General features: G+C 34.8%; 2 protein-coding genes across 6 annotated transcripts in view; one reads left to right on the top strand and one right to left on the bottom strand.

The window, feature by feature from the left end:
• LOC101891690 (N-glycosylase/DNA lyase) overlaps positions 1 to 23772 on the top strand; it is a 30179-nt gene that overhangs the window by 2384 nt on the left and 4023 nt on the right. The window contains exon 6 of one of the 4 annotated variants that reach the window (XM_020034644.2): positions 6574 to 6664. The exons of the other annotated variants lie outside the window; for them this stretch is intronic. The gene's annotated coding sequence lies outside the window, so the exon portion shown is untranslated. Of the gene's footprint in view, positions 1 to 6573; positions 6665 to 23772 lie in introns of those variants that run through there. 4 annotated transcript variants of the gene reach the window in all.
• LOC131801868 (period circadian protein-like) lies at positions 2 to 19517 on the bottom strand. Of its 2 annotated transcripts, none has more exons than XM_059120953.1 (13): positions 19335 to 19517; positions 8796 to 9040; positions 3876 to 3959; positions 3643 to 3803; positions 3386 to 3582; positions 2903 to 3323; positions 2490 to 2846; positions 1060 to 2426; positions 833 to 991; positions 663 to 761; positions 461 to 601; positions 241 to 394; positions 2 to 162 (listed from the first exon to the last, which is right to left on the bottom strand). In XM_059120953.1, the coding sequence occupies exons 2-12, from the start codon at positions 8885 to 8887 to the stop codon at positions 332 to 334; spliced, it is 3141 nt and encodes a 1046-aa protein (XP_058976936.1). In that variant the 5' UTR covers positions 8888 to 9040; positions 19335 to 19517; the 3' UTR covers positions 2 to 162; positions 241 to 331. The 2 variants fall into 2 exon arrangements, with proteins under 2 accessions (XP_058976936.1, XP_058976935.1); XM_059120952.1 differs by having other exon boundaries at positions 241 to 400; positions 19335 to 19515.

The following is a 23772-nucleotide window of genomic DNA, read 5'->3' as shown; positions in this document are numbered from 1 at the left end:
TCTTTATTTTATCTTTAGTTCTTTTCTCTTAAATACAAATAAGGTATCCTTTCATTCTTAATTACATATCTATTGTATTACAAAATAGCCAACTGTTAACAAAATAGTATATAGTAGAAAACTGCTATAACTAAATGTGTCCACAAAGTGTTTTTTTGAAAACTGCAAGTAAATATGAAATAAAAAGAAAAAACGTTTATGAAATATAGAAATATAGTACGAAGTGCTTAGGGAACCTACTGCATTCCATCTATGCTGATTTGTACTTGAGCGACCATCCAAAATGCTTGTGACGAGAAAAAAAATATCCATATCACGAATATCTTATAATTTACAGTCCACCGCCGTGTTGTGTTTCATCCTCCTCGGCATCTTCCATTATTTTCTCTTCAGTCTGTACCTTTTTCAAAGTAGAATAGATCAATTTTGGGAATTACTGGTGTTTTTAAGTAAAACTTACCTTAAATTTTCGTGCCTCTTTGCTGTTGTCGTTCTCCTGGGGACTATCTGAGCCGTCAGTTGTTTTAATAAATGACGAATAAAACGATGAAAAGCTGGAACCGTCCATATCATCACTATTACCATTACTATCGGTGTTGGGCTGTAAAAAATTAGATACGATCCTTAAACATATTTTTTAAATGTGTAAGTTTCAAAATTACCTTAAGAGTGTTTTCGTTGTGCTGATCAGAAACATAATCACCCATGACAGAGACAATGGGAGAACCAGCAATTCCCTTTTTAGAAGAATCCGATGGAGCCTATTCGAAAACAAAATAATATGAACAGTGTAAATAACCCCATAACAATATCTCTTCTAATCTAAACCTACCATATTTGATCCTGGCTCGGCTTTTACCGAAGTGGCCTGGGACGATGGTCGCTGCAATTGCACGGGTGTTATTGAATGAAAAGCTCCCTGTTGTTGCTGCTGATGTGGCTGTTGTTGTTGAGGTTTAGAACTATTTGGGGCCACCATTAAATTTTGATTCTAACAAAAAAGACAAAGGATTTAATTTTACAATTATCCATCAAGAGATATATCCATCTTTCTCTTACCGTTCGAAAATCTACTGCTGCTCCCACGCTTCTCTCTGGGGCCATGCTCAAATTGCTGGTCACATTTGAAAATGAAACCGGCTGGTACATCATAGCTGCTGCAGGATGTGTATAGAACAAAGGCGGATGTGGATACATAACGCCTGTCATATACTGAAGGGGTAATGTTTGATTTGAAGTACTTGGCATGTCGGCGGGATTACGTTTAGCTTGAACAGCTGCTGCAGCAGCGGCTGCGGTAGGACCAGGGGCAGGAATATAATAAATAGTGGGAAACATACTGTGCGGAGGAGTGAAACTGTTTTGGGCTATGGGCGATGTATGTGTGGTATGAGTGGAGAGTCCCACCGAAAACGGAGGCCATAAATTTACACTGCGAGTATAATTCAGACCAGTCGTATAGGGAATTCTCAATGCAGAACTGTCCAGTGTTGTTTGACGATTATTGAATACTTTGTTGTTGGTATTAGTGTTACAGGGTTGTTGTGCAACATTGTGATGTTCGACAAAATCGCGCTGCATCTCCAAAAGATTGGTATGCTGTTGTTTGGGTCGATTTGCTTCACCCTCCCAAGAATGGCAACCCACCCGTTTTATACCATGACCCGGTCCGCTATACTCCATGGTTTTATCGGAAGATTTCTTATTCTTCTCACCACATCCTCGACCCCTAGACTCCCTATGCTTCTTCAGCATGAATTTTTCCATTTCATCATTGTGTTTCTTCAGTAATGATTCAGTAAGCGTGACGAGAGGTGCACTGCCGGAGGAAGTACCCGTGCCAGTATTACTGGTATTTGTAACACTGCCCATGTTCAGATTACTGCCCGAAGTACAATTTCTCGAAGATCCACTGCCTCCACTATCCTCAAAACATTGCATTGGACTGAGATTGCTTCCGGTATTGGCCGGAGTACTGTAGGATTGTTCCATTTTAATGGGATCCGTTTCTACGGGTGCTGTAACAGGCTTGCTGTTAAAAAAACGTTGCAAATTTTCATTGTAATTCAATTGATTGTACGATGGCGGAGTCTCAATGGAACTTTTACTGTCATAGTAATCATGGTGTGGTGAAATTTCACCCAACATAACCGAGTCACGTTCGGAAACGGTTAGTTCATTTTCATTTGGTAGCTCTAATTTGAGATCTTGACGGGCCACTTCATTCATCAGGGGTTCCATAAAAGACGCCAATGCCTGACAACGTCGAGAAACTTCCTGTTTGACAGTATCGCTGGGACGGGAAATAGTTTCGGATAAAAGTTTAAGAATATCCTCTTTTATGCGTGTTATGCGCTGCATTGCCTCCTCGGAGAGTTTGGGTTTGTTGGATGGTGGTGGATCAAAGACATTTAGATTTTTGGGACCTGAAATAAGCAATGAAGATATGCTTTAGGAAAGCTCCTAGGCATAATAGTGTTTTAACTTACCCTGAAAGACGCGATGGTGTCCAATGACAAATTCCAATTTTCTTGACCATGGATTTACGAAGCTGGTCCACTCTGTATCCAAGAGAACATAGCAGCCATTTTGCACAAGGAATCTATAGGGTTTGCTACAAAATGAAGCACCAGCCGTTTGGCCTTTCTTCATAACAGTCTCGTAGATTTCCTTTAAGACAGTGAGATCTTCATGGTGATAAAAGTCCAATATGGAGCGACCAATAAGGTCCTGGGGCAAATAACCCAATGCTGAAACAGCTCCACTATCTACTGTTGAAATAATACCAGTCTTTGTGTGACGTATTGCAAATTTAGGAGTTTTTCGGGATAGCAATTCATCGCATACTGAAAAATAGGAAAATTAGAGAAAACTGTGGAAAGTTTCGGTTCTTTTGAGATACCTTTGTAAGCACTTTTTATGGGTGTGGCACATATTACCAATAGCATATTTGTGCCACTGGGCAAGGAATTGTCTGACCTTGCCTCTTCGGGGGCTTCACGAAAAGTCAGACCCAAACGGAATGGCTCATAATTCACTGAACGTCCAATAACACCATAACCCCCCGATTTCAGGCCACGATAACGTCTCAACATTACACAACATGAGCTGCGGGCATCTTTGGGTATACTGCTCCTCGACTCGGCAATAGGAATGCCCGTAGTTATCTGGCTGGCAAATGTGGCACGATCTTTGGGATGTACAAAATCAATAAATGAACGTCCCAGCCACATATCTCTGGGGAAACCGAGTACATCTGTAATACTGGGAGTGGTATACAAAACAATGCCATCATGCATTGATATAACGCAACAGAAACTGTCCTGGAAAATAATGTCAAAACATTAGGCAAATTCTTTGTTTTTTATTTCTCTCATTGAGTTACCTCTTTAAGTTTTTCAGTTTTTCCCGAAGATTCCAATTTACCAGGTGCCGATTCGCAAGTTTTCTCAGATTTTACACCTTGATTGGTGGTTGCCGACAATGGTGAAGGTATGGGTGACTGAAGCGACTTTTCTATTTTGGGTTCATTATTTTCCTTTTCCAAATTCTCTTTATTCTCCTTTTGTCGATTACCTTGAGCTATGGATAAACAGGGTATATTTTAAATATCAAACATGATTTATTTCGTTTACCACCTACTCATTGTAATATCATTGAGATCAATTTCTTCATCAGCTTTTGTTTCATTTGTTTTGGCCACATCTTCTTGTGAATCCAAGGCATTCGTCACCGTTGATGAACACTTTTGTTTCTTCTTTTTCCTGCCCTTGTCCTTACCCCTTTTGGTGATGTGAATTTCACTTTGTGTATTAATGGAGGAAAAATTACAATTAATTTCAGAATAATATGGAAATAGGAATTTAAGTTTTAACCTGCTGGTTTGTGTTGATGGTTTGCCGCCATAACCGCTGCTTCCCGACGAATGACTCCCACTTAGGCGAGATTTTGAACTGCCACTGAAAATGGAAATTGAAAGAAATATTAACATAAGGTTTATCAAATGGATAATAATGTTTAAATAAGGCAAGCTTCAGAACAGAATTTTGTACTGAACTATTATTGATTTAAACATAATTGCAATGAAACTAATATACGAATACCATTGTTAAAAGTTGAATTATTATTATCATAAATATTTTTACAGGGTGGGGTAAAAAAACTGCAAAAAAGTCAAACGCCATAATTTTTACATTTTTTTAATTTTATTGAAAAAAAAAGCAAAAAAATGTCGGAAATAGCATCAAATTTTAGAATAAATTTAGATTTGAATTGGTCACCTTTAGCACGAATAATGGCCTTCAACCTTGCTTTCCAAAATGCTCCAAACACAACAGTCCAACGGATTGATATCCGGAGATTTTGGAGGCCATTGTGCGCTGGAAATTAAGCGAGGAACACCATTTTGTAACCATTCTTGGTTGGCGCGTGCTCAGTGCGTTGGTGCTCAGTCCTATTGGAATGTCCAAGGTCTGCGGCCAAAATGTTTGCGTGTCCAAGGCTTTAATACACCCTCCAAAATATTTTCACCATAATATTCGCCACTTATTCGATTAATACGAGCGGAGAGCGACCATCGGCTGTTATGGCGGACTATACCATCACTATGGCTGGCGCTTGAGTTCTGGTGGCCAACCGAAGGTGCACATTTTCAGCTGACCTCTTTGGCAAGTAAACACGATCATTTTGTTTGTTTACAAACTGCTGGACATCGAATGATTTCTCATCGGTGAAAACCAAATTCGGCACTTTCGGCCAACCAAAGCATCTCTTTAGCTCTTTTGAGTCCATTTTCTTGCACTTTTTGGAATTTCAATGGCTTTACCCCGTGCTCATTTTTCAATATTTTTCGAATGGAATATTGCGATATGTTCAGTTCACGAGCAATTTTTCGGCCACTGCGACACGGATTTCGATCAAGTCGCTTCTTTACTTTTCGAAGCATTTCTGCAGATGTTGTTGTTTTCTTCCGTCCCCTCCTTGACATCGGTCTACGCGTCGGTAACGAGCGATGGTACGAGACACAAAAGATTTATTCACATTTAAATGCTGGAGTGCTTTAACAATAGTTACTTGTGGTTTTCCAGCCAAATATAAAGAAATCACACTGTCACGCTTGAATTACATCACGAATAACTTTTTTTCTGGAGAATTCTCACCAAAATGATTTTGTACGCTTGTAAACAATATAATGATAATATTAACAGCTGTCGGACGAATGGCTTAGAAATGACAACAGTCTGAAGTTGGTTTCAGTTTTTTCATCTCACCCTGTATTTATACCATACACCACAAGGTGGTCAGGGTATTATGTCTTTGTGCATTTGTTTGTAACAGACAAAAAGAAACGAGATAGACCCATAGTTCCTTTTGATAATCTGCATTTGTAATTTAAATATAACTACCATATATTTGACTGATTTGACTTTTTTTGTGCACCTAACGTGAAATATCAGCCCAAATAGTATGGAATTTTGCATATATGACCAAATTAGGCCTGGAAATTGGTTCAGATATACCTATAACTCCCATATATATTGTTCATCCGATTTGATTTTTTGTCCTTCACAGCCGTAATATGCACTCTGTAACAACGATATTTGGGTAAATATATCAAATATTGCACAGAAATACCTTCCCCAAATTTTATCGAGATCGGTTCAGATTTGGATATAGCTCCCATATATATCTTCGTCCGATTTTCCTTTTATTGCGCACCAAACGTGTAATATTAGTCCAAATTGGGATGGAATTTGGCATTTACCACCAAATTGAGCATTGAAATAAGTATGTCAAATTTAGTATGTCAAATCGGTTCAGATATAGCTATAGCTCCCATATAGGTTGTTCATCCGATTTGTTATATTTTTTATTTGTTATATGAAGCTCTACTAAATATGCAAAGGGGTGTAGGGTATTTTTTTTACTGGCTTTATAGATAATTTTAATATTTTTATTACAATTTTTATGGTTTTTTATAACTATAATTATTGTCAATATTTTTATTGTTAATATTATTTTTATTACTATAAATACCATTATTGTTTTAAACATTACTGTCTAACATGACAATGTTTATTATTAATAAATTATATCTATTTTTTATTATTATTATCATCAATTTTAATTATTATTGCTCCCATTTTAGTTATTATTATTATTATTATTATTATTATTATTATTATTATTATTATTATTAAGTTTATTCTTTTTATTATTAATGTTTTCCAAATTATTGGCTGTCTGATACAAATGTTTTTTTATTTATATTTATTGGGCACACTCCATCAATTCCTCATAATTATCGTAACTGTGAGAAATACTTTTCATAACAGACTTTTCCAGAAAATGAGGTGTGATTATATATTTTTAGAACTTTATTAAAAAACCACCACTATGTGATTTCTGTCTATTTTTGTTGAATATTTGCAAAAAATCACAATTCAATAATTTCGTATTAGCTGTGATATTTGTTTTAAGAGGTTATTACTAAGCCAGCAAAGATAAATGCCTCCTTTTCTCAGAATAAAAATTTATTTCTTTTTTTATTTCTTTTTATTTCGTTTTGTACAGTTTATGAAACATTGTTGCGACTTTGGGCCATTTCATTCCAGCTCAAATTTCCATTCAAGAAGACAAGACATGTGTCCGCAACATTATGAAGATTGAATGTGTTCTTAGAAGTATCTATTTTTTTTCTTTATTAGAAAAAAATATTAGACTTTTTTACTAATTATAGATACATATGTCAAAACACGCGTATAAGATTATATAAAATGTTTGATAAGTCTAAAAGAATTCTTCATTTTCTGGAGGTTATAGACCCAATATTTTTATACTCTCCACCTTGAAAAGAAGGGTATATTAAGATTGTCATTCCGGTTGTAACATCCCTAAATATTTGTAGTAGACTCCATACAGTATATAGGGTGAGATGAAAAAACTGCAAGCAACTTCAGACTGCTGTCATTTCAAAGTTACTCGCCTGCACAGCTTCTAAAATTATTCCAGTGACAGCTCATTATATTGTTTACAAGCGTACAAAAGAATTTTGATGAGAATTTTCCAGAAAAAAAGTTATTCGTGATGGAATTCAAGCGTGATAGTGTGAGTTCTTTATATTTGGCTGGAAAACCACAAGTGGCTATCGTTAGAGCTCTCCAGCATTTACATGTGAATAAAACCTTTGTGTCTCGTATTATCGCTCGTTACCATGATGCTGGTAGCGTAGCCCGGCGTCAAGGAAGTGGACGAAAGAAAACAGCAACATCAGCAGAAATGGTTCGATAAGTAAAGAAGCAACCTGATCGAAACACGCGTCGCAGTGGCCGAAAAATGGCTCGTGAGCTGAACATATCGCAATATTCCATTCGGTAAATATTATAAAATAAGCCATTGAATTTCCAAAAAGTGTAAGAACTTACACCGCAACAGAAAGAAAATAGACTCAAAAGAGCTAAAGAGTTGCTTCGGTTGGTTGGAATTTGCTTTTCTACGATGAGAAAACATTCGTTGTCCAGCAGTTTGTTTACTTGCCAAAGAGGTCAGCTCAATATGTGCACCTTCGGTTGGCCACCAGAACTCAAGCGCCGGTCATGGTGATGTTGTGGGGCGCCATAAAAGCCAATGGTCGCTCTCCGCTCGTATTATTCGATCATGGCATCAGTATAAATGCCGAATATTATCGCGAATCGAATACTCTGGAGGCTGTATTAAAGACTTGGGCACGTAAACATTTTGGCCGAAGACCTTGAACATTCCAACAGGACTAAGAACCGTCGGACTCAGCACGCGCCACCCAAGAATGGTTACAAAATGAGGTTCCTCGCTTCATTTCCAGCGCACAATGGCCACCAAAATTTCATTGAAGTGATTCAAATACAAAATTTTAGATTAAAAAAAACTTAAAAACTTTGACCTAATATCCCAAAACTCTTTTAAGCCGAGTATTATTAAATCCACTTAGTGTTTTCCCCAAACCAAACAGGACAGTGAAATCATAAGAAAAATTGCGGAAAATTTGGTTTACATAGAAAAATTCATCCTTTGACGCTTTCACAATGAATTCAAATATTAAAGGAACAAAAATAGAAGAATTTTGCATATATCCACACGAAGTATGGCTATAGCCCTAAAATGTTTATTTTATATTTATACATTCTTGGCGCTGTGTATAATTTAGACTATTGATTTATTCTGGGACCTATGGTAGACGGTTATTGAAAATCGGATTGTTATTAGTAATATTTCCAAAGACCTAAAATGCAAGGATTCCAATGAATTTTAATCCGAAAATTTCGAAAAATGTGGAAGAGAGGGCTATAGTGCGATGTAATCTTTCAAAACGCCTATACAAGTGCCAAACAATTCAAATTTTAACTATATTGAACATTTAATGAACCATTTGCTACATTTTCTAACACTTGTATACGTGTTCTTTAAGTACACCTTAATGAAGAGCTATCAGATTTTGTTGGAAAGAATTCATTCACATTTGTTTAAAGGTTTGCACAGCAACTCCTTTTTTAAATGAGAGCTGCTGATCATCATTTTTATAATTCTGGGGCCGAATTTCATCTTCAGCTTATAAATTTAGAAATTTATGATACTCCTAAATTGTTTTGTTATTTAAAATTTGTTTGTTTTTACGCTTAAATATATAACAGTTTAAATTCGGCTATTTTGAAACATGGGTTTGAATTTTTCGAAAAATTATGATTCTCCTATATTTTTATTATTTACATTTATTTTTACACTTAATTTTATAAAAGAATTTAGGTTATTTTGAAACATACCTTCTCTGGGATTGACTGTTACTGCAGCTGTTTGAATAGGCAGAATCCGATACCTTTGTATTATGTGTTGATTCCGTAGATTCACCTTCCATTTTTTATTTGTTTTTGTTTTTTGTGCACTTTTAGTTTTGTTTTGAAAACACTTCTTTAAAATCGTTGCTGTTTTTTATTTTTATTTAAATGATTTCAGTTTTTTGTTTGTTTTTGGTTTCCACTTTTCAAATATTATACGTTATTTCATTTTCCTTTGGAAGAATATTAATAAAATTAATTAATACATGCATATAATTATTTTTCTATATTAATTTCTTGTTTGTTTTGAAATTTCACTTCAAATATTACACTTTATATTGTTTTCTTCTAAAAAAAATATTAGTAAATTAAATTAGTACACACACGCATATTTTTATTGTTCTATTTCCATTCAGTTGTCCGTTACTTTGTTTTATTTATTTATTTATTTATTGCAACAAATTATTTTTCAATTCAATGTATCCGCTGAGCATTAAAGTCTGCACTGAACGATGCTTGGCAAAACAATTTGACTATATCTGACGTGCATCCCTTATGGGATCACGTGTCAGTGGCAGTGTTTGAACTAGCACATGTTCTACTGGGATGTTTGCGTCTGCATGATTACGTACCGTGTCAGTACCACCCACCCACCCAACAACTCATCCACATCCATGCCATAATACAGAGGAGGAATAAACACAAAAAATTACCATTGCCATCGTCACCGTTCAAACCATCTTCGTCGCCAGCACGACAGTGGACAATGTGCCAGGCCAGCTGTATTCGAGCAACAGATACACGGCATACGGCATGTGGTATTATGGAATACAAAAGGTAGCAGCATCACCATCATCGGCAAGCGGTAGTACGTACCTTTGTTTGGGATTGATTTTGATTCTTCCAGAAAATGCGAAACATTTCTGTTTTGATAGTCATATCCGTTTTATGTACATACATACATACACACATGTATGTATGAATGTTACTGTGAGACTTTCATGAATCATTTATGACCCCATTTTGAATTCTTTACCCACATTAAAATGAGTTATGTTTATTATTATTATTTTTGCAAAAGGAACATTTTCTTTGTGGATTATTTAGTGTGTTTAGGGATCCCTGTTATGTTATCAACTGTTGAATGAAAAGGGTGACAGTTCTGAAAAATGGTATGCTCATTACTTGGGTATACAGAGGCTATATGGCATTATATATTATTCAAGAAAATGAGGATTTTAGACCCTTCGTCCCTTTTGAGGAAAATCGTTACAATCAATCAATCTAGAGATTTTAGTCTACCCACACTTTTCGGTGCCCAACCATAAAGTTCAACATTTTCCGAAAATTATACATATCTCTTGTAAAGCAAGGGGAGTACTTGATTCAATAGTTCAAACTTGGCATATTTCATATATTGCGAAAATGCAAAATATCGAGCCATCCCTTCTAACTCTATCTTTCCTAGAGGATGACATCAGTGTCCGATTTTCTCCAAACTTTAAAATATTAGAAATCTTATAACTCCTCTACAAAAGCAAAGTTGTCCAAAAAATTATTCGATAAAATTGAAAGAGCGTATGTTAAAATAAAAAAGTAATATACCGGCATACTCCTACTTGTTCCGGAAATAAAATAAAACATGGCATCAGAAAAATTGTTAAGAGGAAATAACGAAGGCAGGTCGTCTTGAAATAATAGTTTTCTTTTCTTTGGGAGACTTGAGCGTAATACAGAATCAGGAATTCTTTGCAAGATATACATTTACATCTTCTTTGATACATCTGCATATCTTCTTCGAAAGCACTTACTGAACATATATGAAGCGATAAAGAAATCTCTTGGAAATGATTTTTATATCAGATCTTAATGTCTTCTTTGTTAATATTATAGATTTTCTATGAGCAGATTTAAAGATCTGCTAGATAAAGATGAAGATCTTTTAAGAGATCGACAGTCTCTCATAGACAAAGTCAAAAGATCTTCTATGAGAAGATCTCAAAGAATAAACATCTTTAAATGGATGAAAAGATCTTCTATATAATATCTCAAAATCTTTAGAACCCCGATTTTCTATACTTCTGCTTTTTGTATACCCTACACCACATAGTGGTGTGTCGTTGTGCATTTGTTTGCAACATGGAGAAGGAATCGAGATAGACCCATCTTCATAGAATCATTGCAGATCGCATTCATTATCCGATTGAGATGAAATTTTGCAAATAATATTTGTTTCGCCTAAGGACGAACTCTTTGTCCCTCACCAGCGTAATATGCACTCGACAACAATGATATTTGATACCGGGCATCAGATACTGCTCGAAAATATCTATGTCATATTTTATCGAGATCGGTTCAGATTATATTAAATATATCTCCGATATACATATTCATCCGATTTTACGGTTATTGCTCACCATATATTTAATATGTAGTGTAGTTTTCAATCGCGAGTAAAATCGAGCAAACATGACCTCTGTTTCCATGAGGCTGAAGAAATTAACGGACAATAATTTCAGACCCCTTAAAGTGTATATATTCATGATCAGTATAAAATTCTTAGTCGATTTAGCGATGCCCGTCCATCTATGGAAATCACTGTAGCCTCCGAACAAACTGAAATAGGTAGGTAGGTATTTTACTCAAATGTGCGTTTGCTCTTTTGGTACTTTTGGTATTGAAAATGGGCTATATATTTTGATTTTTAAATTTCGTAATACAAGTTTGTAAGTTTGACCAGGTCTTCGTATAGCCCCCATATAACGGTACATCTCGGAACTATTTTAAATTTCGTATTTGAAGTTCCTAATGGCACCGAAAGTTGTTTATGCTGATCCATGTCTTCGTATAGGTCCCCTATAACGGTACCTTCCCGTATTCGGCATTTTGATGATTTTAGCTACATTATTCAACGGAATTGTTTAAAAATTCGTATTTGAAGTTCCTAATGGGTACTACTACCCGTGACAGAAATTTGCCTATGCGGGTTCATTTCTTCGTGTAGACTCAAATAACGGTACCTCTTTATATTCGGTATTTTGATGTTTGTGCGAAATTATTTACCGGAATTGTATCAAGTTTCGTATTTGAATATTGTAATGGCCTGTGACAAAAATTGCTTGTGCACATCCACGTAGACCCCAAAATAACGATAACTCCCTATATTCTGTATTCTTAAGATTTTAACAGAATTGTTTACGGATTTTTTTTAATTTCCAAATTCGTTCTTGATCGTGGAGGGTATGCAAAGTTCGGCCCGGTCGAACCAACTTCTTTTTTACTTGTTAATCGTTTAACCTCCACGAGGAAAATATGTTCCACCCCTAACAAATGAGAGCACTTATCGAAACTATAAATGAGAACATTTCAGAACACAATTGAATTTTTTTTTTAGAAAAAATTGTTTGCTTAAACAGAGCTTAGGCTACGTGCTAAATGTCTGTATCAAATATTTTTTGGTATGTCTCTCTCCTGTTGAATTTGAAAATATGTTGAAAACATCAACATTTTTGGAAAATCTTGAAGGATAAATAATTATTTTTACAGGTTACATGAATGTATATTCCATGTGACGATAAGTGTCGTGTGAACGGCTTGATTTGTGTACATAATTCTGAGTGCTAACAACTTGTTACTCTACCAATGGGAACATGCCATAATTAAATTCTTTATACCTCGATCTCATTAAATTGTTCACTTTTTATCTATTTTCCTATTTTCAAATTTAACACGGGTGAACTGTCAAAATTACTTTGGTCTATAAATAAATTCACAAAATTATGGCTTTCTTATTTCCTAGTTTTGGTGAAAATTCGAACTCGTAAAAGCGTACCTCAGATGAGGTACTCATTTACGCCGTTCAATATGTTACCTATTTATTCATGATTTTAATTTTTTTTTTTTAGAAAAATGCTATAAATTTTATTTTTTGTGTGTTTTTTTTTTTGTGGGTTATTAAGTAGGTGTTCAATAATTAAAGGATCTATCAAAGAATAGAGAGCGTATCACGTACCATGTGAACTTGGTTTATAAATATTTGCGTATCGATATTATAATCATGAATTTCATCACGTATTTATTTTTTACGGCACTCGCACAAATACCAACATTAGCATTATGTTCGTCCTTACAGGTGACAAACACCTATCGCAGACGTTTTCCCAAGTATATACTCACAACGCATTTGCGTGGCTACGTGCACGTATCAGGGTTGCCAATTAGCCATTTTTCATTGGAAATGATTAGAATTTTTTCTGGTAGCAATGTGTCTTCTTTTTCTAGTTTTTTGCATCTTCTGACTTTACAAAGAGACCGATATTGGGTGTACCTTTCGACAGAAGCTACTAAGAGTATATATTTTAGGCTCAAAATTCACATTTTTTTCAGTTTGACCAAAATTTTTAATCAAAACGGCATCGTACTAAATTTTCAGATTTTAAACTTATTTACTTTTTTTTGGAAGAAAAAATAGGAATTCAAGTTTTCTCTTCAAAACTAGCCAAGGTCTCCATATGTAAACCCTTTATACAGCGTTCAGCCTAATACCAAATTTCAAGCCCCCATTTGTTCAACCAATACCAAATAGTACCAAATATAGTCCCATTTAGTACTTTCGTACACTTGTAGTACACATTTCTAAAACCACCTCTTTATCACAACCTATCAGCAACAGTGACCCCAATACAAAATTTCAAAAATCCAGCTTCATCCGTTCACCCTAAACCAAAATTTTCCAAATATAGTACCATTAGTAGACATTTCCAGAACCACCTTCATACCCCAAACTTACTTTTCAAACTTGATTCTTATACCAAAATTCATATACCGACCCTAATACCAAATTTCAGGTTTCAAGAACTATCTGTTCGCCTCTTTATCACAACCTACCACCAACAGTGACTCCAATACAAAACTCCAGCTTCATCCGTTCACCCTAAACCAAAATGTTAAAAAATTTAGTATCATTTAGTACAGTTAGTATCCCAAACTTTCAAATCTTGATTCTCATACCAAATTTCAAGTTGCTTGGTCTATCCCTTCACACAATACCAAATGGTACCATTTAAGAAGTTTAGTACCATTTTAGAACTTTTCGTAACCTTAAAGTTCGAATTTCCAAAAACCCTTTGGTACATCTCTCCAGCACTCCATCAGTGACTCATTGCAAAGCTCATTCCGTTTGTCCAACACGAAGTATTTAATTTTTAGTACATTTTAGTATTTTTAGTACATTTTAGTACTTGTATTGTATGAATCAATTGTTTTAAGTCATTAATTCAAATCGCTGTAATGGCAACCCTGCCACACATTGCACCGCAATGTTAAAACAATAGCCGGTTAAAGCTTTTCTCTGTTTTTGTGTGCCATTCACGTGCATTGAACATATGTTTGCTGACTGCGGAACTGCAGTCAATGTTACGACGATAAGCAATAATAAAAATACATGTCTAGCTGGTAGTAACTCGCTCGTTGGTCGTCAACAAGTCGCAATGTGCGTTTCGGCAAAACCAAAGCTCGAAAATAAACATTCAACAAAACAAACTACAATCTAGACATTGTTCTAACTAGTTGTGTTTTCGTGTAAAGATTGAGAGAGTGGCAAAGGAGAACACCATGTCAGATTGGCCCTGTCAGCTGGAAAACTTAACACTAATTTCTCGTCTTTACAAAGCTATCTATTGCTCTCTTGTGTTGTGCATTTTAACGGCATTTTTAAATGTCATTGCTGTGTTGACTGGCTGGCTACACATGTTTTATGTTCTCAATACATGTGACTTTGTAGTATTGTTTTGCTTGTTGGCCTCATAATCATTTTCTGAGTAATCTGGAGATCGATGACTGTCGGAGCGTGATATAGTATGTATGTACGTAGTGTTTTGATAAAGAATATAGAAAAGTAAAGAATGAGAAAATGCTAAATACAAGGTTACCAAATACAGTTGGCGGAATCATTAGTTTAAAATTATCTTGTACATGATTTTGAGATAGAGTAGGAATTTTGGGGAGTGTTCAATCCATAAAAAGTCTTCTATCCAAAGAACGTTCTCCAAATGTCCATTAATAAAAGGTATTTTAACCACAATATATCTACTATATTATCCATATTCTTTGAGAAACATATTTTTATCAAAAAGGCATTTTATCTGTATAAAGTGTCTTATCCATAAAGGTACATTCAAGTCATAGAATGGTTTTCTATTCTTAAGTCTTACATCGATATAGTTCTTTCATTAATAGTAGGTATTCTTCGAGGGTATAATTTTCATATTGCGCCCTCTTTAGGTCTTTATCCAGATTACTTCCTTTTCATAGAAAGTACCCCCATTGGTCCTCTATGCCCAGAAAATCATCAACCACACAAGGTGTTCTATAGACAAAAGGTGTCCTAACCAAAAAAGATCTATCCAAATAAGGTACGATCTCCTATTCATATAAGTTTTTCAATAGATGTCTTCTATGCATAAAATGCTTTCCATCGAATGTCTCAGTCCATAGAAGGTCTATACATAGGTATATTATTCATAGAAGGTTTTTATCCATTCTATTCATAAAAATCTTCTGACTGTAGAACGCATTTAAGCCATAAAAGTTTTTCAGTCATAAAAAAATATATATTTTGACCTATACTTATGAAAGGTCTAATTTTCATGGAAAGTCTTTTATACATAAAAAGAAGACCATATATTCATAGTTTTTCTGTGGGAGGTTTTATATCAATACATAGTTATACATCTATAGAAGCTCTTATACGTGAAAGGTCTCCTATCCACGGAAGGTTTTCCATTTGTAGGAGGCCTCCTTTTCACTGAATTTCTCCATCTAAAAAAGTTTTTCTGTTAATAGAAAGTCTTCTATCAATCGAAGGCTTTATGTTCATAGGTGATCTTCTACTCAAAGAAAGCCATAAGTTAAATCGATAAACGGACTTCTGCTAATAAAAGGTCGCCTATTTGTAGAAAATTTTCCATCCATTGAGGGTATTCTCCCTTCTATCAAAAATTGCTCAATGAAACGAGAAATATCATCTCCTACATTGGATTTTAAACGTTCAACTATATTCTCTTCCGATCTACATTTTAAGCTATTTCCTCGTTCTTTATGCGAGTTTTTATGTTTCGAATATGTTCCTATCCCCAAAACATTTTTTAGACAAACCGAAATACTTATTATCCCCTCCAAGATGTGTTGGAGGATACATTAATTTTCTCATACCCTTTGAAAATGTAAAATTCTGTGTCGACTAAGTTATATCTGCCCGCAGCCTGTTTGCTGAAATCGCGTTAGAGCTGGCAATAAGATCATTGAAAGTTTGTACAGGCAATGCTATTGCCATATAAAGAGGTTTTGATATTCTCAGATGCCTTTGCCAAAACAACGTGGACGTGGACCTGCATAAGCATTTTTGTCATAAGCAATTACAATATTCAAATACGAAACTTGAAACAATTCTGGTGAATAATGCCGCAACAACATTAAAATGCTAAATATAGGGAGGTACCGATATTCAGGAGCTATACGAAGACCTGGACACGAATAGACAATCTTTTGTCATAGGCTCTAATACCTATTAGGAACTTCAAATACGACATCTCAAACAATTTCGGTGAATATTGTACGTAAAATCGTCAAAATACCGAATATAGAGAGGTACTGATAAATAGAGCCTATACGAAGACGAGGACCTGCATATACAATTTTTTGTGATAGACTGTAGTACTCATTACGAATTCTTAATGCGAAATTTGAAACAACTCCGGTGAATAATGTCCCTAAAAACGTCAAAATATCGAATATCGGGTGAAAGCATTGTATGTGGGCTATACAATATCGTGAACCTATATATATATATACTTCCAGGCGGTAAAGTGCTTAGAAAGAACTTTTAGTATCAAAAATCATCTTCTAGTATCTAAAATCATCAAAATAGCTAATATAGGGAGTTTTTATTATATGGGTGATATATGTTATCGTAAACCTATATAGACAACACTCTTCCAGAGGGCAAAGTACTCGGAAGGAACTCCTTTTGTGAATTTTTAGACAATTTTATTGAAAAACTTGGATACAGTCATGAAAATATCGAATATATGGGGGCACTTCGAAGTTGAGACCGATCTATACAAAATTCTAGGTTCCTATCTTTATTTGTTTGATTGTAACAAACGGACGGACAGGTCTTAGAATTTTACACTGTCAAGAATATATATACTTTGTTACGTTTAAAATTATTATATCGACGAGTTACAAACGGAATGACGAACTTAATATACCCTCCATACTATGTTTGGAGGAGTGTATAAAAATTCGATAACATGTGTATTCTCTAAAAAAATCATGGACAAAAGTACGAATTCCCTAATATTGGGCCTATATCGTCACTTTTTTATACCCTCGTTTGTCATTCCTTTGTAACACCTCGAAATATACATTTTAGACCCCACAACGTATATATATTCTTGATCAACATGAAATTCTATGTCGATTTAGTGATGTCCGTCTGTTGAAATCACTCTACCTTCCGAAGAATTGAGGTAGATTTATAAAATTTTACTCAAATGTATGTTATGTCAGCAGGATTTTTGGTATTGGAAATGAGCCATGTAGGTCCACGTTTTGGTATACCCCTATACAAGGGCATCTCCCGATATTCGTTATTTTGATGATTTTTGCCACATTTTTTGACAGATTTGTCTAAAAATCGGTATTTGTAGGTTATAATGCGTTCTAGCTTGTGTGGCGAAACATTGTAGGTTCACGTTTTGGTATACCCCTATACAAGGGCACCTCCCGATATTCGGTACATTGAAGATTTGTGCCACATTTTTCCATGGATTTGTCTAAAAATTGGTATTTGTAGTTGAGTTCTAGCTCCGATGGCGGAACATAGTGCATATAGGTCCACGTATAGCCCCCATATAATGGTACCTCCCCATATTCGGTAGTTTGATGATCGTTGTCACATTTTTTCACAGATTTCTCTGAAAATTGGTATGTGTAGTTCGTAATGGATTCTAGCTCCGGTGGCTGAACATAGTGTATATAGGTCCACGTATAGCCTAGCCTGGTACATCCCGAGATTCGGTACTTTGATGATTTATGTCACATTTTTCCACGGATTTGTCTGAAAATTGGTATGTGTAGTTTATAATGGGTTCTAGCTCCTGTGGCGGACCATAATATGTATAGGTCCACGTTTTCGTGTAGCCCCCATATAATGAATGATACCTCTCGATATTCGGTAGTTTGATGATTTTTGCTACATTTTTCCACGGATTTGTCTTAAAATTGGTATTTGTAGTTCATAATGGGTTATAGCTCCAGTGGCATAACATTGAATATTTAGATCCACGTTTTCCTATTTCGCACATATAACGATACCCACTGATATTCGGTATTTTGATAATCCTAGTCACATTTGCAGGCAACATTGTTTCAATTTTTTTAAGAAGATTTGGTAGATGACAATCCTTTAAGTATTAATATTGTCTATGGAGGTTTCCGTTTTGGTATAGCCCCCATAAAACAGCCTCACCCACATTATGGTTTTTTGAAAAGTTTAACAGCATTATCCTTACTGGTATTTGTAGTTTAAAATGGAATGGAAACGTTTGAATTCTGATACTTTTATACAATAATGTTTTCTTTACCTAATGGTGGAGGGTATTAAAATTTCGGCCCGGCCGATCTTAATGTTTTTTATTTGTTTTGTTAGGCGTTAGCCATAATTCCCGACATATTTTCCAACGTTAATTGAATTTCAAAACAAGTGCCACTTTCTTCAAATGTATATTGTCTATGCAGGTCAATATTTTCTTATAAATATCCTGTAAAATTATTCCATTTCCATTGTATGTTTTTTAAAGGAAATTAGTCAAAATAACTTGACGTTTTGATGTAGCCCAAATTAGTTGTAATTCTAGGGTTAACAATTAACATTAACAAACTACATTAACAAATAAAACCCATCTTCTTTTAATAAATTTTTGTTTGTTGCTTCAACTCTTCTTTAAATTTGGCCCATTGTTATGGGTTATATTCCTTTGGTTTGGAATCGGTGACCACTCAAATTTAGTAATACTATTATTGCTGAGTTAAGTATACTTTCTTCACTTTTTTATTTAAATTCAGTTCAATATATAATGTCAAGTTTCAAAATCAAGTTTCTTTGTCTTTCTCCGATATTCACATTTTTTTGAATATTTATTTAATTCCGCTCAAAGTGAAATGTATTCGAAAGTTTTAATGCCGCATAAACATTTAAATACGAATAATTTTTATTCATTCATTTTTTTTTTATTTTTACTGTGTAACGTATTTTTTGTTTATCTCGTGCATTGCAACGGAAAGCTTTATAGTGAACTTTTTTCAAAACGCTGTTAATTTATGTAAAAAAAAAAATTAAAACAATGGGATTTTGCACATTAACACAACAATTTAACACTTTCTATTAAAAGATTTAAGTTATTATACGATTTAAATATTTTTTTCTTCTATTATTAAAATAAAAAACCATAATCAATAATTTACTTTATCTGTGCTTATTTTCATGTAAGTTATTTTTTTATTTATTTTCAAAATCATATACACAAATTATAGATTAAAATTGGTATTAATGTATTTTTTTCTTTGCATGTATTTGTTACTATTTTTTTTTTTTGGTTTGCTTTGAATTTGTAGTTTTTATTTAAATTTTTTGTGAGATCGTTTCGTATTGAGGTCTTCACTCCGACAAATTCGCACGTAAACTGATTGACTGACAGTGAATAATGCATAGAATAAATTGTAACTAAATGTTCGGTAAAAGCTTTAATAGAACGTGTGTGTGTGTAGTTGTTGTTGCTGTTGTATGTGCGCTGCCCCCTGTTTGAGTGTATGAAAATGTGGAAAATGGCAGAGGGACGCAACAGGGAAAAGTATGAAAACCATTCGCAAGAATAACAATGAGAGAAGTATTGAATGAAACTGTTAGTCGCCGGTATAAGTGGAATTTTTAATGTCTTACGGATCTTAAAGAAAAAACAATACATGGGTTTGGAACTCAAAATGCAAGGGAGTGTGGATTTGGCCCTTTGACGATTGTAATAAAAATAGATCCTTATGCTAAATAGACCAATGTGTCTCGAAGGACCAAAATAAAAAGTAGCAGAACTTAGACTTATCTGGCTCGAAGAAACAAGATGAAGGACTTTTATACGGCTCTAAATGCCTAGTTAACACATCGTGTTAGAGTCATATGTAAAGCGATTTTTTTACATTTTTATTTATTATTTAATTAGCATGCTTTTAGGCGCTCAGTTCGTGTTATAGCTTATACCGCATAGTGGTATGGGTATTATGTATTTGTGCATTTGTTTGTAACGGAAGGAAGAAGAAATAGACCCAGAGAAGGAAGCGAAATAGACCCATAGTTATTTTTTAAGGATCTTCATAGAATCACTTTTTGAATCGATTTATGCATGTCAGTTCGTCTGTCCATGTACTTTTGTGAACAAAATGCAGGTCGCATTTTTTATACGATTGAGATGAAATTTTCCAAACAATACTTGTTTGGCCCAAGGACGAACCCTAACGAAATTGGTGAGAATATGTTCAGATTTAGATATACCTTCCATATATATTTTCAACCAATTTTGGGTTAATTGTGCATCAAATGGCCAAAATCGGTCCAAATGAACCTGACCTGAAATTTGGCACATCCCGCCGAATTCAATCTAGAAGCAAGTACATCAAATTTGGAGTAAATCGGTTCAGATATAGCTATATCTCCCATATATATTTTGCATACGATTTGTGATTTTATGTCCCTCACAATTGTACTATGCACTCCACAACAATGTTCTTTAGTACCAGATAACTTATCGAGCTAAAAGTACCGCTGTAAAATTTTATCGATGAGATTTGAATATAGCTTCTTTATATATCTTTATCCGATATCAGGTTCATTGTGCAACAAATTGCTAATATCAGCCCAAATGAACTGAATATTGACAATTCCGATCCAATTCCGTCTAGAAACAAGTACTTACAATTTGGTGAAAATCGATTCAGATGTAGCTATAGCTCCCATATATATGTTTCATCCTGTTTGGGGTATTAAGTGCCTCACATGCGTAATATGCACTCCACAACAATGATCTTTGGTACCAGAAATCAGATGCAGCTCGAAAATTCCTCTGCCAAATTTTATTGAGATCTGTTCAGATTTTTATATAGCTTCGATATACAGAGCAACCTTCGGGCAGCGTGTGACTGTTTCATTGGCCGTTCGAAGGCCATAATTCGTGCCAGAGGTGACCAATTCGAACAAATCTAAACTTATTCTAAAATTTGATGCTGTTTCCGACATTTTTTGCTTTCATTCAATAAAATTTAAAAAAAAATGTAAGAAATGTTGGCGTATGACTTTGTTGCAGTTTTTTTATCTCACACTGTATGAACAGAACCGCATGCTTATTTCGGATTTTATAATCGTTTTGGTTATTCAAAACTTTGACCCTTTGTAGGGGAGGTACCAGAAGGAATTGGTCCGATCTGGACTATCTTTACAACAGATCTTGTGTTGATGAAAATATTGCTATGTACGAAGTCTGAATGGATTCGGATGTTAATTTCGCATTTTATGAGTTTCATTGATATTCAAAAATTTAACCCTTTGTATGGGAGGAACCTTCCCAATCACTGTGTGTGCGCAAAAGAATATTGGGTTACATCGCTTTGTTGTTACGCTTTCAGAAGGTTAAAATAACAAATGCAGGAAGTAACTGAAGGATTGGACCGATATATTCCATCTCCACACCAGACTTTGGTTTAATAAAAATATTTTGATGTGTGTAATTTGAAGATAGTCGGACCCTTACATCACATTTTATAACAGTTATAATTATTCAAAATTGTGACCATTTGTGGGGGAGGTACTTGATAGAATGGACCAATATTGTCCGTTATCCCGCCTGACCTAGCACTAATGCAAATATTAGGATTTGCAAAGTTGGAGTAAAATCGGATTATCCTTTCATTTTCTGTGCAGCAAATTATTTTTATACCCTCCACCATACTATGGAGGGTATATTAACTTTGTCATTCCGTTTGTAACTCCTCGAAATATTCATGTCAGACCCAACAAAGTATATATATTCTTGATCAGCGTAAAATTCTATGACGATTTAGCCATGTCCGTCTGTCTGTCTGTTGTAATCACGCTATCTTTCGAACAAATTAAGATAGAAGGCTAAAATTTGCACACATGTATATTTTGCCAGTAGGCAGGTTAAGTTCGTAAATGGGCCATGTAGGTCCAAGTTATCATATAGCCCCCATATAACGGTACCTCCCGATATTCGGTATTTTGATGATTTTAGCGACATTATTCACCGGAATTGTTTCAAATTTGGCATTTGAAGTTCGTAATGTATACTACAGCGTAAGACAGAAAATTATCTGTGCATTCCACGTCTTGGTATAGCCCCTATATAACAGTACCCTCCGATATTCGGTATTTTGATTAATTTAGCGACATTATTTACCGCAATCGTTTCAAATTTGGCATTTGAAGTTTGAAATGGATACTACAGCCTGAGACAGAAAATTGTCTGTGCAGGTCCACGTCTTCGTATAGCCCCCATATAACGGTACCCGCCAATATTCGGTATTTTGATGATTTTAGCGACATTATTTAACGGAATCGTTCCAAATTTGGTATTTGAAGATCGTAATAGGTACTGCAGCAGAAAACAGAAAATGGGCCATGTAGGTCCACGTCTTCGTATAGCCCCCATATACAGTACCCCTTCGGTATTTTGATGATTTTAGTGACATTATTTACCGGGATTGTTTCAAATTTCGCATTTGAAGTTCGTAATGGATACTTCAGCCCATGCCAGAAAATTGTCTATGCAGGTCCACGTCTTCGTATAGCCCCCATATAACGGTATCCCCTATATTCGGTATTTTGATGATTATAGCTACATTATAAACAGATTTTTCTTCAAGATTCGGATTTAAATATTGTAATAACTTATGTCAAAAGTTGCCTATGCAGGTCTACGTCGTCGTATAGACATTCGTTATTTTTAAGATTTTAACAGAATTTTTAACGGATTTTTTTTTTATTATTTTTTTTTTTGGAAATTGCCAAATTTGTACCAAATGGTGGAGGGTATTAAAAGTTCGGCCGGGCCGATCTTACAGCTTTTTTACTTGTTTTTTTTTGAAAATGTCCACCTTTTGTGGGGGCGGTACCAAAAGGAGTGGACCGATATTGCCCATCTTCGAACTCGATCTAAGTTTGATACTAATATTACAATGCACTTAATTTGGACCAACTCGGATGCTCCTTTAGAGAATTATCGTGCGCACCAGCCAGCCAGACGGACTGTTGTAGCGTACATAAAATCATCTAGCAACCAGCCATCTCTCTATAGGTCTACAGCGAACTTATTTTCTGGCGGTGTATGTGTCTGAGTGTGCTTGTTTGAAAAGTATCTGTTGCACCGTTCTCTTATCTATTGATTTCGATTTTGTTCTTGTTTCATTTTCATATCTAATAAAAGTCCTCCCTCTATGGCAGAAGCAGCAACAGCAGCAGTACACCTTCGTCAAAAGCCAACAACATTCTCCTCTCTGTTTCATAATAAAAGTAAAAGTGTTTTTGTCTTTCTCTTCTCGGTACTGCATTTGTTATTTTAACCTGCTGAGAGCGTAACAACAAAGCGATGTATTAATGTAACCCAATATTTGTTTTGTGCACACACAGTGGTTTGGGAGGGAATGAAAAAATCAAAAAAGGTATTCAAAATGGGAAGTTATATTCTCTTGTATTTACTATCTTAATGACATTCATGTATCTCACGATACCTGTATACAAATATATGTTCATATATATGTCTGACTTTCAACTAAAAGTCGGATGAAACGTCTCGTCTATTATGGACCTACTTAATGCTTTCAGATACCCTTTCGTTACATT

The sequence above is a fragment of the Musca domestica genome, unplaced genomic scaffold, assembly GCF_030504385.1.
Source record: "Musca domestica strain aabys unplaced genomic scaffold, Musca_domestica.polishedcontigs.V.1.1 18, whole genome shotgun sequence".
NCBI classification, from domain to species: Eukaryota; Metazoa; Arthropoda; class Insecta; order Diptera; family Muscidae; genus Musca; species Musca domestica.
This window is presented reverse-complemented; position numbering and strand designations above follow the sequence as displayed.

Bases quoted from the DNA above. Each gene is read 5' to 3' on its own strand.
- LOC131801868 (XM_059120952.1), bottom strand. From the start codon at position 8,887: ATGGAAGGTGAATCTACGGAATCAACACATAATACAAAGGTATCGGAT. The intron at 992-1,059 runs GTAAGAGAAAGA...CTTTTTTGTTAG, and splicing joins CAGCAGTAGATTTTCGAACG to AATCAAAATTTAATGGTGGC. The intron at 762-832 runs GTAGGTTTAGAT...GTTTTCGAATAG, and splicing joins CCGAGCCAGGATCAAATATG to GCTCCATCGGATTCTTCTAA.